Source organism: Dendrobates tinctorius, unplaced genomic scaffold (genome assembly GCF_039654945.1).
Source record: "Dendrobates tinctorius isolate UK_male_01 unplaced genomic scaffold, ASM3965494v1 ptg000236l, whole genome shotgun sequence".
In the NCBI taxonomy this organism is placed as follows: Eukaryota; Metazoa; Chordata; class Amphibia; order Anura; family Dendrobatidae; genus Dendrobates; species Dendrobates tinctorius.
In genome coordinates, this window is record NW_027361903.1 from 4,466,105 (window position 1) to 4,491,944 (window position 25,840).

At 46.5% G+C, this 25,840-nt stretch overlaps 1 protein-coding gene across 4 annotated transcripts in view; it reads left to right on the plus strand.

The window, feature by feature from the left end:
- The window catches only part of CCDC186 (coiled-coil domain containing 186), a 105,338-nt gene that overhangs the window by 48,488 nt on the left and 31,010 nt on the right, over window positions 1-25,840 (plus strand). For all 4 annotated transcript variants that reach the window (XM_073556622.1, XM_073556620.1, XM_073556623.1 and 1 more), the window contains exon 3: window positions 19,890-20,016. In XM_073556622.1, coding sequence (XP_073412723.1) covers window positions 19,890-20,016 — 127 coding nt within the window. The remainder of the gene's footprint in view (window positions 1-19,889; window positions 20,017-25,840) is intronic.

The window sequence follows — 25,840 nt, forward strand, 5'->3', positions numbered from 1 at the left end:
TGTCAACACCTGGGCAGGCAGAAGGCTCCACCTGCCCTGAAGAAAATCGAGGGTGAAACCCAAAGTTACAAAAAAAAGGTGACATCAAAGTGGCAGAACTAGCTCTATTATTTAAAGCAAATTCGGCCAAGGGCAAAAATGAAACCCAATCATCCTGATCGGCAGAAATAAAACATCTCAAATATGACTCCAAGGTCTGGTTTGTTCTCTCCGTCTGCCCATTGATCTGAGGGTGAAATGCAGAGTAGAAGGACAACTGAATTCCCAGCTTGGAACAGAAAGTCCTCCATAATCTAGACACAAACTGAACTCCTCTGTCAGATACAATGTTCTCAGAAATCCCGTGCAAGCGAACCACCTGTTGCAAAAACAAGGGCACCAACTCAGAGGAAGATGGCAACTTAGGGAGTGGTACAAGATGGACCATCTTAGAGAATCTATCACAAATCACCCAAATAAGTCATTCTCTGAGAGACAGGCATATCAGAGATAAAATCCATTGAAATATGGGTCCATGGCCTCCTGGGCACCGGCAAAGGCATCAACAAGCCACTAGAGCGAGAACAAGGTTTAGACCGGGAGCAAGTCCCACAGGACTGCACAAAATTCCTAACATCATGAGACAAGGCGGGCCACCAAAAAGACCGACTCACCAGATCTCTAGTACCAAAATTACCTGGATGACCAGCCAATGCAGAGCAATGAACTTCAGACATCACTCTCTTCCTCCACTGGTCAGGAACATACAACTTTCCACTGGGACAACACTCAGGTTTGTCCTCCTGAAACTCTTCCAGAGCACGTCTCAAATCGGGCGAGATGGCAGAAAGAACTACCCCCTCGCCTAAGATGGTAGCAGGCTTAGTCACAACAGGAGAATCAGCAAGGAAACTCCTAGAGAGGGCGTCTGCCTTGACATTCTTAGTGCCTGGAAGAAAAGAGACCACAAAATCAAAACGTGTGAAAAACAAGGCCCACCTAGCCTGTCTAGGATTCAAGCGCTTGGCCAACTCCCAGGTAAATCAAATTCTTGTGGTCAGTAAGGACCACGACTTGGTGTTTGGCTCCCTCCAACCAATGTCTCCACTCCTCAAATGCCCATTTCATGGCCAACAGTTCCCGATTCCCCACATCATAGTTACGTTCGGATGGGGAGAACTTTCGGGAAAAGAAAGGACAAGGATTCATTTTAGATGTCACAGGATCATTTTGGGACAACACCGCTCCTGCACCAATCTCAGAAGCGTCCACCTCCACCTGAAACGGGAGGGAGACATCAGGTTGCCGCAAACCGGAGCAGAAGTGAATCTTCGCTTCAGCTCCTGAAAGGAAGAAACAGCCTCCGGAGACCAATTCAGCACATCAGCACCCTTCTTAGTCAAATCAGTCAATGGCTTGGCAATACCAGAAAAATTAGCTATAAATTTCCTATAAAAATTAGCAAAACCCAAAAACTTCTGGAGGGCCTTCAAAGAGGTGGGCTGAACCCAATCATAAATGGCCTGTACCTTGGCCGGGTCCATTTCAATAGTTGACGGAGACAAAATAGATCCCAAAAATGAAATCCTCTGTACCCCAAAAAGGCATTTCGATCCCTTGACATACAGGGAATTCTCCCTCAAAATCCGAAGCACAGTCCGAACATGTTCCACATGAGTCCCAATTCTTGGAGAAGATCAAAATATCATCCAGATAGATAATCAAAAATGTATCCACAAGGTCTCGGAATACATCGTTCATGAAGCACTGGAAGACAGAAGGGGCATTAGTGAGCACAAAAAGCATCACCAGGTACTCAAAATGTCCCTCCGGAGTATTAAACGCCGTCTTCCATTCATCCCCATGATTAATGCGAATAAGATTATACGCCCCCCTGAGGTCAAGCTTGGTAAACCAGCAAGCACCTTTAACTCTGGAGAATAGATCAGAAATCAGGGGTAGCGGATACTGATATTTAACAGTAATTTTGTTGAGGGAACGATAGTCAATACAAGGCCTTAATGAACCATCCTTTTTAGCCACGAATAAAAACCCAGCACCTAAGGGCGAAGAGGATGGTCTAGTATGACCCTTCTCCAACGACTCCTTAATATAGGATCGCACAGCCTCGTGCTCGGGTACAGATAAATTGAAAAACCGACCCTTGGGGAATTTACACCCCGGGTTCAGCTCAATTGCACAGTCATAACTCCTATTAGGAGGCAAAGACGCAGACTCATTCTCACTAAATACATCATAATAGTCAGCCAAATAGTCAGGAACATCATGCGACTGGGGAGAGGTGGAGAAAACAGGAGCATCACTAAGGGCACACCGATAACCCCAACTCACCACAGACAAAGATTTCCAATCCAGATCTGGATTATGGATTTGCAACCAGGGAAACCCCAGAACAATGGTATCATGCAAATTATGCAACACCAAAAATCTGCAATTTTCTTGATGGTCTGGGGTGACCCGCATTACCACCTGGGTCCAAAACTGAGGTTTATTCTTTGCCAAAGGAGTAGCATCAATACCCCTCAAAGGGATAGGCGTCCGCAGAGGTGTCATAGGAAATCCACAACGTTTAGCAAAATCCAAGTCCATCAGGTTCAGAGCTTCTCCCGAATCCACAAAAGCCTTGGCGAAAATGTGGACAGGGAGCAGATCAGAGTAATTGCCTGAAGAAACTTAGGTTGAACACCACCCACAGAAAACGTGTGTGCACAACGTTTCTCTCGTTTAGGGCAGACAGAAATAATATGCGAGGCATCTCCACAAAAAAAACACAGCTTATTACGCCTTCTGAACACCTGACGTTGCGCCCTAGACAAAACTCTATCACATTGCATAGGTTCAGACATTTGTTCAACAGGTGGCAAGATCTCTTGTGTAGTTTTGCGTTCACGTAAACGCCGATCCACCTGAATGGCTAATGACATAGAATCGTCAAGACCAGAGGGAACAGGAAATCCCACCATAGTATCTTTTACAGTTTCTGACAAACCCTTCCGAAAGAGGGCTGCCAAGGCACAATCATTCCAGGTAGTAAGGACCGCCCACTTTCAGAATTTTTGACAGTACAACTCTGCCGAATCCCGACCCTGGCTTAATGCCAACAGGGTCTTTTCAGCCTGATCAATAGAATTAGGTTCATCATACAACAACCTTAAAGCTTGAAAAAATGCGTTCACATTATTCAGAATAGGATCATCAGGTTTCAAAGAAAACGCCCAATCCTGGGGATCGCCGCGCAGCAAAGAGATGACAATTTTAACCTGCTGCGCGGAGTTCCCCCGACGAGTTAGGCTTCAAAGCAAAAAATTATTTACAATTATTCTTGAAATTCAAGAATTTAGACCGATCCCCAAAAAACACATCAGGAGTATGAATCTTTGGTTCAGCAGCATGTGAATGGGCAAGATAGGCGGAAATTCCCCGCACTTCAGCAGCGAGCTGCTCCACACGATCAGACAATTGCTTCATCTCCATTGAGAGAAAAATTCCTCCTATGGCCTCGGAGATATAGAGGAAAAAATATGCAGAAAAAAAAAAAATTCTGACACACCTTTTTCTTTTTTTTTTTTTTTTTTTTTACAATTCTCTCCTGCTATTGAGTACCCTAGGATCTGCGGTATGGCTGGTGATTCTGTTATGATTAGAGTTGAGCGATACCGTCCGATACTTCAAAGTATCGTATCGGATGGTATCGGCCGATCTTTAAAAAAAGTATCGGTATCGCCGATTCCGATACCGGAAGTCCCATTCAAGTCTATGGGACTTCCGGTATCGGAATAAGAAAAACCCTTTCCTGCCCTTGTACAGCCTCTCTGGGGTCTGTACGGGCCTTTCGGGGGGCTGTGCCGGCCTGCCAGGGGGTCTGTGCAGGCTCCGGTGGTCTGTTCCGGCCTGCCGGGGGGCTGTGCAGGCTCCGGTGGGCTGTGCCGGCCTGCCGGGGGGCTGTGCCGGCCTGCCGGGGGGTTGTGCCGGCCTGCCGGGGGGTTGTGCCGGCCTGCCGGGGGGTTGTGCCGGCCTGCCGGGGGGTTGTGCCGGCCTGCCGGGGGGTTGTGCCGGCCTGCCGGGGGGCTGTGCCGGCCTGCCGGGGGGCTGTGCCGGCCTGCCGGTGGTCTGTGCAGGCTTCGGGGGTCTGTGCAGGCATCGTCCGATGGGACTACAAGTCCCATCGGGCGATGCCTGCTACCATGACAGTGATTGACACATTAGCCAATGATGGGACAGTAGTAGTCCCATCATCCGGCTAATGTGTTAAATGTAAAAAAAAAAAAAAAAAAAAAAAAATTACATGCTACATACATACAACATGCATACTACATACATGCTACATTCATACTACATACATGCTACATTCATACTACATAAATACTACATGCAACATACATACTACATATATACTACATACATACTACATATATACTACATGCATGCTACATACATACTACATGCTACATACTACATACATACTACATGCATGCTACATACATACTACATGCTACATACATACTACATATATACTACATGCATGCTACATACATACTGCATGCTACATACATACTACATATATACTACATGCATGCTACATACTACATGCTACATACATACCACATATATACTACATGCATGCTACATACATACTACATGCTACATACATACCACATACATACTACATGCATGCTACATGCTACATACATACTACATATATACTACATGCATGCTACATACATACTACATATATACTACATGCATGCTACATACATACTGCATGCTACATGCATGCTACATACATACTACATACATACTACATACATACCACATATATACTACATACATACAATACATTCATACAATACATACATAGACATACAGTACATATAACATAGAGTAACATACTTACCAATACTTGTCACATTGTTCCCCGAAGCCATTGTCGTCTACGGAATAAATATTAACATAACAAACCACAAAAATACTCACCCACGATCCGAAGCAGTCCACGAGTGTGTCCCACGACGATCTTGGGTAGAGAACTGCAGCATCAGATGATGCTGCCGTTCTCTACGGGCTGCAGGAATCCAATGACGGAAGGTAGGTATCCTTCCGCACTGTATTCCTCCGCCACTTAAAAAAAAAAAAAGTCCCTAGTCTCACTTTATGCCATTGCTGCGTGGGAAATTCCCACACAGCAATGGCATAAAGTGAGACTAGGGACTTTTTTTTTTTTTAAGTGGCGGAGGAATACAGTGCGGAAGGATACCTACCTTCCGTCATTGGATTCCTGCAGCCCGTAGAGAACGGCAGCATCATCTGATGCTGCAGTTCTCTACCCAAGATCGTCGTGGGACACACTCGTGGACTGCTTCGGATCGTGGGTGAGTATTTTTGTGGTTTGTTATGTTAATATTTATTCCGTAGACGACAATGGCTTCGGGGAACAATGTGACAAGTATTGGTAAGTATGTTACTCTATGTTATATGTACTGTATGTCTATGTATGTATTGTATGAATGTATTGTATGTATGTAGTATATATGTGGTATGTATGTAGTATGTATGTGGTATGTATGTAGTATGTATGTAGTATGTATGTAGCATGTATGTAGCATGCATGTAGCATGCAGTATGTATGTAGCATGCATGTAGTATATATGTAGTATGTAGCATGCATGTAGTATATATGTAGTATGTATGTAGCATGCATGTAGTATATATGTAGTATGTATGTAGCATGTATGTATGTGGTATGTATGTAGCATGTAGTATGTATGTAGCATGCATGTAGTATATATGTAGTATGTATGTATGTAGCATGTAGTATGTATGTAGCATGCATGTAGTATATATGTAGTATGTATGTATGTAGCATGTAGTATGTATGTAGCATGCATGTAGTATGTATGTAGTATGTATGTAGTATGTATGTGGTATGTATGTAGTATGTAGTATGTATGTAGCATGCATGTAGTATGTATGTAGCATGCATGTAGCATGTATGTAGCATGCATGTAGCATGCATGTAGCATGTATGTAGTATGTATGTAGTATGTATGTAGTATGTAGCATGTATGTAGTATGTATGTGGTATGTATGTAGCATGTAGTATGTATGTAGCATGCATGTAGTATATATGTAGTATGTAGTATGTATGTGGTATGTATGTAGCATGCAGTATGTATGTAGCATGTATGTAGTATGTATGTAGTATATATGTAGTATGTATGTAGCATGTAGTATGTATGTAGCATGCATGTAGTATGTATGTAGTATGTATGTAGCATGTATGTAGTATGTATGTAGCATGTAGTATGTATGTAGCATGCATGTAGTATGTATGTAGTATTTTTTTTTTTTATAACATTTAACACATTAGCCGGATGATGGGACTACTACTGTCCCATCATTGGCTAATGTGTCAATCACTGTCATGGTAGCAGGCATCGCCCGATGGGACTTGTAGTCCCATCGGACGATGCCTGCACAGACCCCCGAAGCCTGCACAGACCACCGGCAGGCCGGCACAGCCCCCCGGCAGGCCGGCACAGCCCCCCGGAGCCTGCACAGACCACCGGCAGGCCGGCACAGCCCCCCGGAGCCTGCACAGCCCCCCGGCAGGCCGGCACAGCCCCCCGGCAGGCCGGCACAGACCCCCACAGGGTGCACAGACCACCGGCAGGCCGGCACAGCCCCCCGGCAGGCCGGTACAGACCCCGGGCAGTCCACACAGCCCCCCGGCAGGCCGGCAGAGACCCCCGGAAGGCCCGAAATGACGGCGCATCATGATGCGCACACACCGCGCATCATGATGACGTCAGGCCGTCAATCAACTGAACTTCCGATTCCGATACCGAATTCCGATATTGAAAAAATATCGGAAGTCGGTATCGGAATTCCGATACAGCAAGTATCGGCCGATACCCGATACTTGCGGTATCGGAATGCTCAACACTAGTTATGATGAGTCACCGAAGGAGGAAAAAACAAAATACTAGCTAAGTCCAGAAAAACCAGAGAGGTTGGCAGCTATCGGATAGCAGACCCCTGAACCTATCCACAACAACTAGCAGTAGCCGTGGGGGGTTCCTGCGGTGCCCTAGACCCCTCGATCACAGCCGGAGAACTACATAGCCTAAAGACAGAAAGGGGAAAACTAAACTGCCCCAGAGCAGACCCCAAAGCAATAGGTAGCCCCCAACATATAATGACGGTGAAGCAAGATGAAAACACTAACACAGATAGAAAGGTTGAGCAAATGATGGGGCCCAAGCTAACTAAATAGGACAGGATAGGAAAGCCGCTGTCTGCCATCTGCAAAAACCCTATCCAAAATGTGCCAACCGACTGATAGGAAAAACAGGCCCTGAAGTCGCTAGGCTTCAAAAGACTACATCAGCACTCAGGTATATTCTGAAGACAGAGCAAAAGACCAACAGAACAGAGAAAAAAATGGAATTCAGCTCACCCCCGGCTGGGGATGGCAGAACTCCCAAAAAACAAGGCAAAACAAAACTGAAGTTTACAAAGCAGAGCAGAAAAACTTAGCTTTGAGACGCAGGAATCAGACTGGTCTCCAAGAATTCAGCAGGATCACCAGCAAGGCAGAAGGGCGTCGGCTGCCTTATATCTTCCTCAATTCCAGCCACCCAGTCATCATCTAGCTGCCCAGGTGTTTGGTAATCAGCCTCACTACCTTCCTTCACCAGAGGAGGGAGTTCATCAGACCTCAACGGTGAAGGGAAAAATGAACTCACAACATATGTCTATAGCCTGACTGTATCTGTCTCTTGATGACCCCTGTTGTTCTTTAATCCCCAAGACTCCTTTGTTCTCCTCTGGGAGGCCTGGAAACCGCCCCAACCTATTTTACTACCCCTGGACACAAGGAAGGGGGTGGGGAGGACAGGAGCTGGTCAAGTCAGTTCCTGTGTGGAGTGGATCATGTAAAGACTGCACTTCAGAGAGAAGGACCCATTTTATCCTCTGGTGCTAGAGGTTTGGAATCTCGTCTCCCTGGATATTTTATCCTGTTACTGGACTACATTCTTGTTCTGGTTTATTGTATCCTCAGTGTGATGGATTGTTTATGGACCTTCTAATTTTGCCTGTAATAAAGGTCTTGGGATTGTTCACCCTTCCCTCGCTCTGTTGATTGTGTGGTATCGGAGAAGAACCCCGTGACAACTGGTGCCAGCAGTGGGATCAACATAGCGTAACCCAATGGAGAACCACCCACAGAGTGAGTACAGAAATTGAACTGTATCCAGTTTACAGGAGAGAGCCAGAGACCTGGGCCTGAACTACCAGGGACTTACTAAAGAGGCCTTAATCGATCTACTGGTGGACGCTAGCCCGGCCACCTCCTCCCAGATGTCTGAAGGACGAGCACTGGAGACAGGGATCCCCATCAAGAAAAGCCAGTGGTTGGTGTGGTACGAAGAAGAGATGGCGGTTCTGGGCCCCGGCGTCTCTCAAGAGTACAAGGAGGAGGCTGCCTGCCGGGCACAGCGGAGACGGGAGGCAATGGAGCTTGAATGAGGGAGTAACGCAATGTGGAGTGTAACCCCAACGATCCGGGAGCCTGTACAGATCACCCGGACAGAGTTTAAGGCATTTGATGAGGCTTCCGGAGATGTGGAGGGGTTCTTCAAAGACTTTGAGCAGCAGTGTGCTGTGATGGAGGTGCCCCACTCTAGCTGGATGTGTTTGTTAGTGGGGCTCCTTAACGGAAGCATGGCGGAGGCTTAGGCTAGTTTCACACTTGCTTTTTTTTGCAGCGCGTTTTTCCCGCAAAAAAACACATTGAAAAAACGCATACAAACGCATACAGATGCTGCGTTTTTTTCAAGCATTTTTATGAGCATGCATGAAAAAAACGCAGCGTTTTTATGCGTTTGTATGCGTTTTTAGTGCGTTTTTACCGCGTTTGCGTTTTTTCCAACATTAGGTGGCCCCTCACACTAACCCAAACCATGACTTTACTAACCCTAACCCTGACCCTAACCCTAACCCTGACCCTAACCCTTAACCAAACCATACCCTGATCCTAACCCTGACCCTAACCCTAACCCTGACCCTAACCCTTAACCAAACCATACCCTGATCCTAACCCTGACCCTAACCCTAACCCCCTTAACTAACCCTAACTCTAACCCAAACCCCTAAATTCCATTGTCTAAACTAATGGTAAAAAAAAAACGAATGTGCAAAAAAACGCATACATAAGCATGCCAATGCGCACATATGCTCACCATAGACTTATAATGGGTGTCTTGCTGTAAAAAAACGCATTGCGCGCGCATGCGTTTTTTTGAGGCAAGTCGGACGCCCAAAAAATGCAACAGGATGCATTTTGTGCGCCCGAGCGCATACCGCAAAAAAAGCATGCGCGGAAAAACGCATACAAACGCATGTGTATGCGCACATAAGCGCATCCCATGCAAAATATAGGGAAAAAAAACGCATGCGTTTTTTAGCGCTAAAATCCCGCAAAAAAAAAGCAAGTGTGAAACCAGCCTTACCGAGCCATTGACGCACCTCATAATCGGGATTATTACATTGTAAAGCGAACTATCCTGGATTACCATGCTATCACCCCAGACTCATATAGGGCCAAGTTCCGAGACCTCCCATGCACCACGGGGGGATCGTTTAGGATGTATGCACATAAGATGTCCCAGGCATGTCGGAGATGGCTGGAAGCAGAAAACACCTTTACTGTGGAAGATGTTATACAGGCGTTCCTTATAGAACAATTTCTTGCCAAGTGCCCTGCAGAGGTACGGGAATGGGTCCGGGAGCGCACGCCGTATACCGTGGATAGAGCTGCAGCCCTGGCCGATGAAGCCCTTACTATCCGGCCGCAATGGAGGAGGCTTCTGGACAATGAACCGCGGCCTGCTCCCGCGCCCCGTCCCCCTCCAATTATATCTGCCCTTCCACCTAGTCGCAAGCCGATGACAATCACGTCTCACAATCCTAGGCCCCAACAGTTCCGACCTGACCCACAAGAACATGCCTAGGAATGTGACGTGGACGACGGCATGCGAGGATGCCTTTTCAGCATTAAAGACCGCCCTAGTCACTGCTCCTGTCTTGGCTGCCCCTGATTATAAGCGCAGGTTCCTCGTGCAGACAGATGCATCCACCTTTGGGATTGGGGCAGTGCTTAGCCAAGTGATCGCCGCCGGAGAAGAACATCCTGTTGATTTTGCCAGTCGGAAACTGCTGGATTGGGAAGTTGCCTATGCCACTATTGAAAAGGAGTGCCTTGCCATTGTATGGGCGCTAAAAAAATTGCAGCCGTACTTGTATGGCAGAGACTTTACAATTGTTACAGATCACAACCCCCTCACATGGCTGAACCGCGTATCAGGGGACAATGGAAGATTGCTGCGGTGGAGCTTGTCCTTACAACCCTACAGCTTCTCCATCCAATACAAGCAGTGAAGCCAACACCAGAACGCCTATGGTTTGTCTCGACAAGAAGAACCATAGGCTCCCCAGGCCGACCTACCCCTGCCACTGTAGAAGGAACTATAAATGGTTGAGCAATGTGGACTAAAGTGAGCATGCCAGAGGTCTGTGTAGACCTCATAGCGTGCTCACTTATTATGGGGGGGGGGAGAGATTGTGATGGTGTGATAGGCTATGTGGATATCATTTTGTGTATATTTCTATTTCACTTATTTTCATAGTGTTTTTCTTGTATGTCTATAGCCTGGCTGTATCTGTCTCTTGATGACCCCCTGTAGTTCTTTAATCCCCAAGGCTCCTTTGTTCTTCTCTGGGAGGCCTGGAACCGCCCCAACCTGTTTGACTACCCCTGGACACAAGGAAGGGGGTGGGGAGAACAGGAGCTGGTCAAGTCAGTTCCTGTGTGGAGTGGATCGTGTAAAGACTGCACTTCAGAGAAAAGGACCCATTTTATCCTCTGGCGCTAGAGGTTTGGAATTTCATCCCCCTGGACATTTTATCCTGTTATTGGACTGCATTCTTGTTCTGGACTATTGCATCCTCAGTGTGGTGGATTGTTTATGGACCTTCTAATTTTGCCTGTAATAAAGGTCTTGGGATTGTTCACCCTTCCCTCGCTCTGTTGATTGTGTGGTATCGGAGAAGGACCCCGTGACACTGCTCCTATGTACAAGAATATAACTACTATAATACTGCTCCTCTGTACAAGAATATAACTACTATAATACTGCCTCTATGTACAAGAATATAACTACTATAATACTGTCCCCTATGTACAAGAATATAACTACTATAATACTGCTCCTATGTACAAGAATATAACTACTATAATACTACCTCTATGTACAAGAATATAACTACTATAATACTGTCCCCTATGTACAAGAATATAACTACTATAATACTGCTCCTATGTACAAGAATATAACTACTATAATACTACCTCTATGTACAAGAATATAACTACTATAATACTGTCCCCTATGTACAAGAATATAACTACTATAATACTGCTCCTATGTACAAGAATATAACTACTATAATACTGCTCCTATGTACAAGAATATAACTACTATAATACTGCTCCTATGTGCAAGAATATAACTACTATAATACTGCCCCTATATACAAGAATATACTATAATACTGCCCCGATGTACAAGAATATAACTACTATAATACTGCTCCTATGCAAGAATATAACTACTATAATACTGTCCCCTATGTACAAGAATATAACTACTATAATACTGCTCCTATGTACAAGAATATAACTACTATAATACTGCTCCTATGTACAAGAATATAACTACTATAATACTGCTCCTATGTGCAAGAATATAACTACTATAATACTGCCCCTATATACAAGAATATACTATAATACTGCCCCGATGTACAAGAATATAACTACTATAATACTGCTCCTATGCAAGAATATAACTACTATAATACTGCCCCTATGTACAAGAATATAAATACTATAATACTGCTCCTATGTACAAGAATATAACCACTATAATACTGCTCCTATGTACAAGAATATAACTACTATAATACTGCCCCCTATGTACAAGAATATAACTACTATAATACTGCAACTATGTACAAGAATATAACTACTATAATACTGCTCCTATGTACAAGAATATAAGCACTATAATACTGCCCCGATGTACAAGAATATAACTACTACAGTTGTGGCCAAAAGTTTTGACTCCCCTGCAATTTTGTCAGATAATACTCAGTTTCTTCCTGAAAATGATTGCAATCACAAATTCTTTGGTATTATCTTCATTTAATTTGTCTTAAATCAAAAACCACAAAAGAGAATGAAGCAAAAAGCAAAACATTGTTCATTTCACACAAAACTCCAGAAATGGGCCAGACAAAAGTATTGGCACCCTCAGCCTAATACTTGGTTGCACAACCTTTAGCCAAAATAACTGGGACCAACCGCTTCCGGTAACCATCAATGAGTTTCTTACAATGCTCTGCTGGAATTTTAGACCATTCTTCTTTGGCAAACTGCTCCAGGTCCCTGATATTTGAAGGGTGCCTTCTCCAAACTGCCATTTTTAGATCTCTCCACAGGTGTTCTATGGGATTCAGGTCTGGACTCATTGCTGGCCACCTTAGAAGTCTCCAGTGCTTTCTCTCAAACCATTTTCTAGTGCTTTTTGAAGTGTGTTTTGGGTCATTGTCCTGCTGGAAGACCCATGACCTCTGAGGGAGACCCAGCTTTCTCACACTGGGCCCTACATTATGCTTCAAAATTTGTTGGTAGTCTTCAGACTTCATAATGCCATGCACACGGTCAAGCAGTCCAGTGCCAGAGGCAGCAAAGCAATCCCAAAACATCAGGCAACCTCCGCCATGTTTGACTGTAGGGACCGTGTTCTTTTCTTTGAATGCCTCTTTTTCCAGGACGTCCACCTGACAGCACTATGGAGGACGTCCTCCTCCTCCTTACAGGGACAGGAAAGCACACGAGAGGTTAAAAGGCCATGTCCCACCCCCCTTTCCCTCAGTGTTTTTCCTGTCCCTGCACGGAGGGACACGCGAGAGCTTACCGGAGGGACCCAGGGGATCGTGCGGCCGGTCCAATCCTTCCCCTGTCAAGAGGTCCCGGGGCCGAAACTTCCCGGTGGGGAGTCCCTCGGCTCCAAAGGCCAGGAGCAGGACGGCGCTCCTGGAGGGAGCCGTTCCTCCCGGTGGGGGGGCTCTCGGCTCCAGGACGGGTCGGCTCCCCGCAGGCGGCTGGCCATGCGGGCACCGACAGAAGTGGGGCGGCGGGCCGAGTACCCGCAGGACGTCGCCGACGCTGGGCAGTGGAGGCCGGAGCACCATAGCAGGAACGGCTCCCTGCACGCGCCGAGCGCGGTCGCGCGCAGATGCCCGGCAGGAAGTGGAGGCGCGGCTTACCAGCGTCACATCCGGTGACGTCAGACGCCGGTTTCAAATCCAGGGCGCGCGCGCTCCTGGACCAAAGCGTTCTCCAGAGTCGTCACAGGTGGTTCCAGGCTGTGTGACTGCATCGGACGCCAGGGAATGGAAGGCAACACTGCATCTGGTGGAGGGGTAAGTGCGCATAGCGCAGACCACCCTCCCCACCCGTCCCCACAGCCCAGATCTGATGAGGTGCCCCTTATATTATCAGGAAAAGGGAACCCCGGCTGAGTCCCCCTCGGGGAAGGACCCGGCGAAAGCCACCGCCAAATCAGTCAGATGTCCGGTGTGCAGAGTAAAGCTGCCAGACACCTATAGCAAGACCCTATGCGGTCCCAGTACCTCCAGAGTCATAGGCGAGAAACAGCCATCTCTGCTTTCCGAAATGAGGTCGCTGATAAGGGAAGAGATTCAGGCCTCTACGTCCCGGCGTCGATCCCCCAGCCCTGGGCCAGGTCGCAAGCGTCCGAGGTGGGAACCAGTCCCAGTATCAGAGGCGAGCCCTAGCGAGGAATCCGATTTCCGGAACTCAGATCAGGAGGAAGAAGGCGAGATCCTGGGGGATAGTCAGGAACAGAACAGAAAGTACCTATTCAGACTGGAGGATACGGACGAGCTGGTACACGCGGTCAGAAATACCATGCAGATGGAAGAAGTCCCTAAGCCACAGTCCAGACAGGACTTAATGTTTGGAGGACTGGTGTCCCGCAAACAGGTGGTGTTCCCTGTGAGCGAGCACATCAAAGCAATGATCCAGGAGGAGTGGAAGGAAGCAGAGCGTCGGTTGACACTCTCCCGAAGCTTTAAAAATAGACTGCCCTTCGATCCTGAGGAAACTCGGGCGTGGGAAGAAGTCCCTAAGATCGACGTCCCGGTTGCCAAGGTTACGAAGAAATCGGCTATCCCAGCCGAGGACGCATCCGGTCTTCGAGACCCAATGGATAGAAAGGCGGACGTCTTGTTAAAAAGAACATGGGAGACGTCGGCGGCCCTGATTAGAGCCAACATAGCAGCCACCTCGGTGGCCAGGTCTATGTTCCTGTGGTTGGGGCAGTTGGAGGAAAACCTAACCAACAAGACCCCGAGGTCAGAGATACTAGCATCTCTTCCTCTTTGAAATCAGCCACGGCGTTCCTGTCGGATACGTCGGCGGAATCAGTTAGGTTTGCGGCCAGAAACAGCTCCCTCTCTAATGCGGCCCGGAGAGCAGTCTGGCTTAGATCCTGGTCGGGGGATAACCCTTCTAAGGCCAAGTTATGTGCCATCCCTTTCTCGGGTCTGAGGGTGTTTGGTCCAGCCCTGGATAATATCCTTGAGCTGGTGTCTGATAAGAATAAGGGATTTCCGGAAGAAAAGCCCAGGCGGTCCCAGTCCTTTCGGAGAGGCTCCTTCTTCAGAGGACAGTCAGAGTTTAGGGGCCGGGCGAGGTCTAATAGAAGCTCCTACAGAGGCTCCTTCAGCCAAAGTGGGAAGAACAGAGGTCCCCCATTTGCATCGACATCTAGGTCGAGGAGACAATGACGCCATAGGCATTGGGGGGAGACTTCGCCACTTTGCAGCAAACTGGTCGCGAGTCACCAACAATCAGTGGGTCCTCAGAACCATCAGCGAAGGTTACAGGATAGAGCTCTATTCTCCTCCCCCCGACAGATATATTGCCCCCACTGTCGTCCAGGAGGACTCCGCAATGTGGTCGGATCTTCAGGACATGTTAGACTCAGGGGTCATAATACCAGTTTCACCATCAGAAAGAGGAAAAGGTCACTACTCTTCCCTGTTTGCAATTACAAAGAAATCCGGCGAGGCCCGCACCATCATAAACCTGAAGCCACTAAATTCTTGGGTCAGATACAGGAGGTTCCGGATGGAATCAATCCGATCCGCAATTCCTCTGATAGACAGGGACGCAGTTATGTGCACCCTAGACCTAAAAAAGGCATATTATCAGGTTCCTATTCATCCCTCATCCCAAAGCCTACTAAGGTTCGCGATCAGTTCACTAGCCCGGACCTGCCATTTCCAGTTCCAGGGTCTTCCATTCGGGCTGGCCTCAGCTCCCAGGATCTTTACAAAGCTGGTGGTAGAGGTGGTGGCCTACCTGAGAGATCAGGGTATTGTGATTGTGCCGTACCTGGACGACTTCTTACTGGTGGCAAGATCCAAAGAAGCGCTCATCCGAGACAGGATCCGAACAACTACTGTGATGGAGTTCCTGGGCTGGGTGATCAACTGGGAGAAGTCGGACCTCACACCAAACACCAGAAAGGTATTCCTGGGAGTCCTCCTAGATTCAGCCGACAGAATATCCTGGCTACCCGAGCAGAAGCAGAAGTCCATTCAGGCCAGAACCAGAGGTCTGTTGAAGCGTCAATGCTCCATAAGGGAAGCAATGGAGGTCCTGGGCCTCATGACGGCCTGCATCCAGTGTGTCCGTTGGGCCCAATTCCACTCGCGGTTGTTACAAAGAGAAATTCTCGCGAGGTGGGACAGGAGTCAGGCGTCGCTAGACAAACCCCTAAGACTCTCAGGACGAGTAAAGGAGTCCCTTCGCTGGTGGTTACAGGCCAGGAACCTTCAGGTGGGCGTGCATTGGACAACCTCTCCATACGTGGTAGTCACCACAGACGCAAGTGCGTGGGGATGGGGAGCCCACATAGAAGGGAAGATCTTCCAGGGGAAGTGGCCAGCAAGCATCAAGGCCAGATCCTCCAATTTCAAGGAACTCTTCGCGGTCTGGGAAGCGTTGCGGAGAAACCGGTCGGTACTAAAGAGTCGTCATGTTCGCATTTTATCCGACAATACGACAGTGGCATTCCTGAAACACCAAGGAGGAACCAGGCATCAACCACTACAGGCACTGGCGGAAAAGATATTCACGTGGGCAGAACGGACAGTTCGATCCGTGACCGCGGTACATCTAGAGGGTTCCCAAAACGAAGTGGCGGACTACCTGAGCAGACAACAGATCCACCCGACAGAGTGGGAATTGAACATAGAGATCTTCAACCAGCTTTGTCAGCGCTGGGGGAACCCCAGTATAGACCTCTTCGCAAGCCGCAAGAACTCGAAGGTTCCCAGATTCTACTCCCTAAATCCGATGGACCATCCAGAGGGCGTAGACGCCCTGAGTCAGACTTGGGGAGAATCCCTCTCTTATGCGTTCCCACCACTGGCCCTCATACCGGCAGTGCTCAGAAAGATACGCGAGGACCACGCAAGAGTGATATTGATAGTGCCATACTGGCCGAGGAGAAGCTGGTTTTCCCTTCTGGGAGCCATGGCAGTAGAAGATCCAGTCGAGCTGCCCTTGTGGGAGAACATCATCCACCAGGGCCCGATCCACCACCCGGACCCAACAAGACTCCATCTATCGGCTTGGATCCTGAGAGGGACATCCTGAAGGCAAAAGGATTGTCGGAGCAGGTCATATCCACCCTACAGGCCAGCAGGAAGCCGGTGACGTCGGCAATTTATCGGAAGATATGGAAGAGATTCTGTTTGGAGGGTGGCAGGTCCGGGCTCGTGGCAGGTACCCCGGATCTCCCTAACATACTAGGGTTCCTGCAGGCAGGTTTTAATAAAGGCCTCAAGCCCAGTACTCTAAAAGTCCAGGTTTCAGCTTTGAGCGCCTTCTATGATTATCAGTTAGCTGCACATCCCTGGGTGATAAGGTTTATAAAAGCCACACAGCGCCTGCGCCCCACGATTAGGCAGCTCACCCCGCCATGGGACCTGGGCCTGGTACTTCGGTTCCTCTGCTCGGACACTTTCGCCCTTAGTGAGAAGATAGCCATCCCTGCTCTCACTCGTAAAACGGCCTTTCTAGTAGCCATTACCACGGCCAAAAGAATAGGGGAGATCCAGGCCCTATCCACTAAGGATCCATACCTCCAGATAAGAGAGGATAGTATAATCCTAAGGTTAGACCCGGCATTTACCCCGAAGGTAGCCTCTACAAGAAATCTGAACCAGGAGGTAGTGTTACCCTCTTTCTGCGATAATCCCCGAAATGAGAAGGAGCGGCGGCTCCACTCGCTAGACGTGAGGCGCGCAGTTATAGAATACCTAGAGGCCACCAATAGTTGGCGTATCGACCCGAACCTGTTCGTTCTCTTTGGTGGTAGGAATAAAGGGAAGAAGGCCTCTAAGGCGTCCATAGCGCGTTGGATTACCTCAGTAATCTCGGACGCTTACCAGGCTGAAGGCGCCAGCCCGCCTGATTCCTTAAAAGCCCACTCTACAAGGGCGGTATCGGCCTCATGGGCCGAGCGGGCGGGGGCGTCAGTTGATCAAATTTGTCGAGCGGCAACCTGGGCTAGTCTTAATACATTCTGCAAACACTACAAACTAGATGTGTTAGCTGGCCAACAAACCGCATTCGGGAGAAAAGTTCTCCAAGCAGTAATCCCACCCTGAGGAGGTGCTTTGGTACTCTCCATAGTGCTGTCAGGTGGACGTCCTGGAAAATAGGTATTAGACCTACCGGTAATGATGTTTCCAGGAGTCCATCCTGACAGCACGGGTAGTTCCCTCCCTGTTATGTTATACTATGTTGTATTATGTTATGTCATATGCTGTAATATGATTGTTTCATTAAACCGTTACTAGCATCATCCACCTTGTGGTACTTGTCAAATCACTGAGGGAAAGGGGGTGGGACATGGCCTTTTAACCTCTCGTGTGCTTTCCTGTCCCTGTAAGGAGGAGGAGGACGTCCTCCATAGTGCTGTCAGGATGGACTCCTGGAAACATCATTACCGGTAGGTCTAATACCTATTTTTTCTCCTGTAAACTCTATGTTGATGCCTTTGCCCAAAAAGCTCTACTTTTGTCTCATCTGACCAGAGAACATTCTTCCAAAATGTTTTAGGCTTTTTCAGGTAAGTTTTCGCAAACTCCAGCCTGGCTTTTTTATGTCTCGGGGTAAGAAGTGGCTTCTTCCTGGGTCTCCTACCATACAGTCCCTTTTCATTCAGACGCCGACGGATAGTACGGGTTGACACTGCTGTACCCTCGGACTGCAGGGCAGCTTGAACTTGTTTGGATGTTAGTCGAGGTTCTTTATCCAACATCCGCACAATCTTGCGTTGAAATCTCTTGTCAATTTTTCTTCTCCATCCACATCTAGGGAGGTTAGCCACAGTGCCATGGGCTTTACACTTCTTGATGACACTGCGCACGGTAGACACAGGAACATTCAGGTCTTTGGAGATGGACTTATAGCCTTGAGATTGCTCATGCTTCCTCACAATTTGGTTTCTCAAGTCCTCAGACAGTTCTTTGGTCTTCTTTCTTTTCTCCATGCTCAATGTGGTACACACAAGGACACAGGACAGAGGTTGAGTCAACTTTAATCCATGTCACCTGGCTGCAAGTGTGATTTAGTTATTGCCAACACCTGTTAGGTGCCACAGGTAAGTTACAGGTGCTGTTAATTACACAAATTAGAGAAGCATCACATGATTTTTTGAACAGTGCCAATACTTTTGTCCACCCTCTTTTTTATGTTTGGTGTGGAATTATATCCAATTTGGCTTTAGGACAATTCTTTTTGTGTTTTTTCATTTTTGACAAATTAAATGAAGATAATAATACCAAAGAATTTGTGTTTGCAATCATTTTCAGGAAGAAACTGAGTATTATCTGACAGAATTGCAAGGGTGTTAATACTTTTGGCCACAACTGTATAAGAGTGTGTGCACACGCTGTGGATTCTGCTGCGGTTCCGCAGCGGTTTTGGCCGCTGCGGATCCGCAGCAGCTTTTGCTGCGGTGTACAGTACCATAATAACCTATGGATATTAAAAACCGCAGTGCAGACGGTGTGGATTTTTCCGCGCGGTTTTCCTGCGGTTTTTAAACTGAAGGCTAATCCACAGATAAAACCGCAGCGTGTGCACGTACCCTAATACTGCTCCTTAGTGCAAGAATATAACTACTATAATACTGCTCCTATGTACAAGAATATAACTACTATAATACTGCTCCTATGTACAAGAATATAACTACTATAATACTGCTCCTATGTTCAAGAATATAACTACTATAATACTGCCCCTATGTTCAAGAATATAACTACTATAATACTGCCCCTATGTACAAGAATATCACTACTATAATACTGCCCCTATGTACAAGAATATAACTACTATAATACTGCCTCTATGTACAAGAATATAACTACTATAATACTGCCCCCTATGTACAAGAATATAACTACTATAATACTGCCCCCTATGTACAAGAATATAACTACTATAATACTGCCCCTATGTACAAGAATATAACTACTATAATACTGCCCTTATGTTCAAGAATATAACTACTATAATACTGCCGCTATGTACAAGAATATAACTAGTATAATACTGTATTTTTTGTACAATGATGAATCTGACTGCATGCTATACTGTGGTGTTCTTGCTCCAGTTCTGGTCCGTGTTATGTACAGTTTTCATTTCCTTTGTTTTCCAGGTTGATTGAGGAGAATAAGAAGCATCAGCAGCTGATCTTGGATATTTGTTCTGAGAAAGATGATCTAAGAGAAGAACTGAAGAAAAGAGGGGAGACCGAGCTCCTGCACCTTCAATCCATCAAACAGGTAGAGCTCTCCTATTATAAGCATCAGCATCAAGTAAAAAAAAGAATTCCTCAAACGATCTGCAATGGAAACTCGCACTAAGCTACGATAGGAGATAGTAGTATAATAGTTATTCTTGTCAGTATGATTAATGTACTTTTTTGTACATAGGGGGCAGTATTATAGTAGTTATATTCTTGTATATAGGAGCAGTATCTTAGCAGTTATATTCTTGTATATAGGGGCAGTATTATAGTAGTTATGTTCTTGTACATAGGGGGCAGTATTATAGTAGTTATATTCTTGTACATAGGGGCAGTATTATAGTAGTTATATTCTTGTTGATAGAGGGCAGTATTATAGTAGTTATATTCTTGTACATAGGGGGCAGTATTATAGTAGTTATTTTCTTGTACATAGGGGGCAGTATTATAGTAGTTATTTTCTTGTACATAGGGAGCAGTATTATAGTAGTTATATTCTTGTACATAGGGGGCAGTATTATAGTAGTTATTTTCTTGTACATAGTGGGCAGTATTATAGTAGTTATGTTCTTGTAGCTAGAGGGCAGTATTATAGTATTTATATTCTTGTACATAGGGGTAGTATTATAGTAGTTATATTTTTGTACATAGGGGCAGTATTATAGTAGTTATATTCTTGTATGTAGGGGCAGTATTATAGTACTTATATTCTTGTACATAGGGGTAGTATTAAAGTAGTTATATTCTTGTACATAGGGGCTGTATTATAGTAGTTATATTTTTGTACGTAGGGGCAGTATTATAGTAGTTATATTCTTGTACATAGGGGGCAGTATTATAGTAGTTATATTCTTGTACATAGGAGCAGTATTATAGTAGTTATATTCTAGTACGTAGGGGCAGTATTATAGTAGTTATATTCTTGCAATAGGGGGCAGTATTATAGTAGTTATATTCTTGTACTTAGGGGGCAGTATTATAGTAGTTATATTCTTGTACATAGGAGCAGTATTATAGTAGTTATATTCTTGTACATAGGGGCAGTATTATAGTAGTTATATTCTTGCAATAGGGGGCAGTATTATAGTAGTTATATTCTTGTACTTAGGGGGCAGTATTATAGTAGTTATATTCTTGTACATAGGAGCAGTATTATAGCAGTTATATTCTTGTACATAGGAGCAGTATTATAGTAGTTATATTCTTGTACATAGGAGCAGTATTATAGTAGTTATATTCTTGTACTTAGGGGGCAGTATTATAGTAGTTATATTCTTGTACATTGGAGCAGTATTATAGTAGTTATATTCTTGTACATAGGGGCAGTATTATAGTAGTTATATTCTTGTACATAGGGGGCAGTATTATAGTAGTTATATTCTTGTACATAGGGAGCAGTATTATAGTAGTTATCGTATTTTTCCAAACATAAGACGCACTTTTTTCCCCCAAAATTTTTGGGGAAAGTGGGGGGTGCGTCTTATGGTCGCAATACACGGTCTATCCTTGTGGCTGGTGGCAGCGGGCGGCGCTCTGCGGTGCGGTGGTGGCAGCGGGCGGTGCGGTGGTGGCAGCGGGCTGTGCTCCGGTGCAGGGTTCGCGGGTCCGCCGGCATTTCTTCGCAGCCCGGAGGCCGCCGCAGTTCCCTTGCTGGCCGCCGCCATGTTGTGGTGGCCTCCGGGAGCATGGACGCCGGAATGATGGCCGCTGGTTCGGGGACGGCGCATGCGCGGGATCAGATCTAGTCCCGAGATCTCGGGGGACGAGATTCAAATCTCGGCAACGAGATCTCGTCACGAGATCTGATCCCGCGCATGCGCCGTCCCCGGACCGGCGGCCATCTTTCCGGCGTCCATGCTCCCGGAGGCCACCGCAACATGGCGGCGGCCAGCAAGGGAACTGCGGGGGCCTCCGGGCTGCGAAGAAATGCCGGCGGACCCGCTGCCACCACCGCACCGGAGAGCGCCGCCCGCTGCCACCACCGCAGAGCCCACCTGCCCCAGCGCAGCTGCCTCAGCACTGCTGCCCCTGCCCCACCACTGCTGCCCCTGCCTCAGCACAGCTGCCTCAGCACTGCTGCCCCTGCCCCAGCTGTTGTGTATTGTGTCTCCTCTCATCATTTGGTGGCCTCTCTCTTCTGGTGTCGGACGCTTGGCTAGTTGCGGTCTGTGTTCGCCTCTTGGTTGGTGACGTCTCGCTCTCTGTGTGAGTCACTGTGTAGTCGGATGTGTAGGACATGCTTTTAGGTTGTGTAATCGGCCTCACGTGTAGGAATGAGACTCGTCACCCCCTGTTCACTTCTCTCACCTGCAGAGTTCAGAGTCTTACCTTGTTAGAAAACTTGTCCGGTGACCTACTTCTTGTCTTATCATCTCTGAGCAGCAGTGTTGTTACAATGTGTCAGTGTCAGGGATTACGTACAATGTTGTATGAAAAGTGCAGAAGCTTTATTTTTAGCCCAGACATGAATTTTCGGGAGGCGGCTTCTTACGAGGAGCGCAATCCTCCCCTCCTTTATAGCTTTACGATATTGATGAGGTGGGGCTTTATAATGAATTAACCCGTTTTTCACCAGCCGACTGCACATCGCAGGTTTTTTTTATGATAATCCGCATAGTAAGACAGATATTTCGCTGCAGTCCTGCCGCTGGATCCTGACTCATGCCGTTCGTGGTTTTGGCAGCGTACATTTATGACAGGTTCCCTTTAACGCTCCATTCGTTTGTCTAGCAGTTAGTTCCATTTTTTTGGATCATTTTGGGATAAAGAAAAATAAGAAATAAGACGATTCAGAAGAGAAAGGGAACAGAAATCTCATGAGATCTGTCGCTCTTTACCTCCTTTCCGGCCGCTTTTCATTTTTTAACAAAAAGAAAAATAAGTTTTCATCCAGCGAAGAAAGTGAAGAGCAAAGTGATCGATGTATAAAAATACTGGAAGTGTAGAGGAAACAGATCAGAATGGACACTGCGTGATCCGGTAACGGATCTGGCTCATAGCCGCGCGCACGTCCAGAACAGAAGAGCTGACAGATTCCTGTAGTAAAGATGGAGGCAAATCGTTATCCGCAGGGTCCGTCTTAAACACTTCATTTTTTTTTGTTTTCTTTTTCCCAACGTTGCTGGGTGTACCTTTTTCATAGGATTGGTTCCAGCAGCCGGACCCTCAATGATCCGGAGTTTGCTGCCCCCTCTGTAGTGGAGCAGAAGTGCACACTCTCACCCTGCACTCCCTTCCTTTTCTATGGGACCGTCAGAAATCTCCAAGTCCTGAACTCTTCTCCTGTAATCCTATAGACAGTGAGTGGAGCAGAGCAGAACACACGCAGCTCCGTGTAGGATAAGGCGGCAGCGTTCTCCTGGTCCAGGGTCCACATTCTCTGTGGACGCTCAGTTTTTATCACTGATACATTGTAACAAACCCTTGGCTGTGACAGCAGCTTATTTGCCTCTAGCGATAAACAATGTTTTTTTTTTGATCATCGCAGCAGATGAGGATTTCACCTGATGATCTCTGAGGTTTTGATCATTTGCACGTAAGACTGAGTTGTGGTGGTTCTGGTCGATGTCGGTCCCCGGTGACAGGAGGCAGAGTTGTGTCGGACGTGGGGCTCGCGGCCTCCGAGCTGTCACACTGCGGACGTCACTGGCCGTGTATTTTGGTCACGTCCTTGTGTTTCCAGTGACACACCTGCCTCTATTATGTGGAAACCACAAAGGCGAAGGCTCCGACGCCCGTCACAGATAATTACTCTCAGGCTTCACTAAGGAGCAGCCACAGGGGCCAAACGTCACTGCAGAGTATTAGGGGGCCCCCAACCATTGCTGGGAACGAGGGGCCACATAGACCTTTACTCAGGGACCTAAACGAGCTGCATCTCTCCTCCCTGACCATAGAAATGCATGGGAGACTGCTGCTAAAGCATTGTCACCGACCATTACCAGACTGTGAGAACCAAAGTGCACGGCATAATAACGCAACCCCGACACATTGTAATAATATATGTGTACAGTGACTGCACCAGCAGAATAGTGAGTGCAGCTCTGGGGTATAATACAGGATGTAACGCAGGATCAGTAATGTAATGTATGTACCCAGTGACTGCACCAGCAGAATAGTGAGTGCAGCTCTGGGGTATAATACAGGATGTAACTCAGGATCAGTAATGTAATGTATGTACACAGTGACTGCACCAGCAGAATAGTGAGTGCAGCTCTGGAGTATAATACAGGATGTAACTCAGGATCAGTAATGTATGTACACAGTGACTGCACCAGCAGAATAGTGAGTGCAGCTCTGGGGTATAATACAGGAGGTAACTCAGGATCAGTAATGTATGTACACAGTGACTGCACCAGCAGAATAGTGAGTGCAGCTCTGGAGTATAATACAGGATGTAACTCAGGATCAGTAATGTAATGTATGTACCCAGTGACTGCACCAGCAGAATAGTGAGTGCAGCTCTGGAGTATAATACAGGATGTAACTCAGGATCAGTAATGTATGTACACAGTGACTGCACCAGCAGAATAGTGAGTGCAGCTCTGGAGTATAATACAGGAGGTAACTCAGGATCAGTAATGTAATGTATGTACACAGTGACTGCACCAGCAGAATAGTGAGTGCAGCCCTGGGGTATAATACAGGATGTAACTCAGGATCAGTAATGTATGTACACAGTGACTGCACCAGCAGAATAGTGAGTGCAGCTCTGGAGTATAATACAGGATGTAACTCAGGATCAGCAATGTAATGTATGTACACAGTGACTGCACCCGCAGAATAGTGAGTGCAGCTCTGGAGTATAATACAGGATGTAACTCAGGATCAGTAAGTATGTACACAGTGACTACACCAGCAGAAAAGTGAGTGCAGCTCTGGAGTATAATACAGGATGTAACTCAGGATCAGTAATGTAATGTATGTACACAGTGACTGCACCAGCAGAATAGTGAGTGCAGCTCTGGGGTATAATACAGGATGTAACTCAGGATCAGTAATGTATGTACACAGTGACTGCACCAGCAGAATAGTGAGTGCAGCTCTGGAGTATATAATACAGGATGTAACTCAGGATCAGTAATGTAATGTATGTCCACAGTGACTGCACCAGCAGAATAGTGAGTGCAGCTCTGGAGTATAATACAGGATGTAACTCAGGATCAGTAATGTAATGTATGTACACAGTGACTGCACCAGCAGAATAGTGAGTGCAGCTTTGGAGTATAATACAGGATGTAACTCAGGATCAGTAATGTAATGTTTGTACACAGTGACTGCACCATCAGAATAGTGAGTGCAGCTCTGGGGTATAATACAGGATGTAACTCAGGATCAGTAATGTATGTACACAGTGACTGCACCAGCAGAATAGTGAGTGCAGCTCTGGAGTATATAATACAGGATGTAACTCAGGATCAGTAATGTAATGTATGTACACAGTGACTGCACCAGCAGAATAGTGAGTGCAGCTCTGGAGTATAATACAGGATGTAACTCAGGATCAGTAATGTAATGTATGTACACAGTGACTGCACCAGCAGAATAGTGAGTGCAGCTTTGGAGTATAATACAGGATGTAACTCAGGATCAGTAATGTATGTACACAGTGACTGCACCAGCAGAATAGTGAGTGCAGATTTGGAGTATAATACAGGATGTAACTCAGGATCAGTAATGTAATGTTTGTACACAGTGACTGCACCAGCAGAATAGTGAGTGCAGATCTGGAGTATAATACAGGATGTAACTCAGGATCACTAATGTAATGTATGTACACAGTGGCTGCACCAGCAGAATAGTGAGTGCAGCTCTGGAGTATAATACAGGAGGTAACTCAGGATTAGTAATGTATGTACACA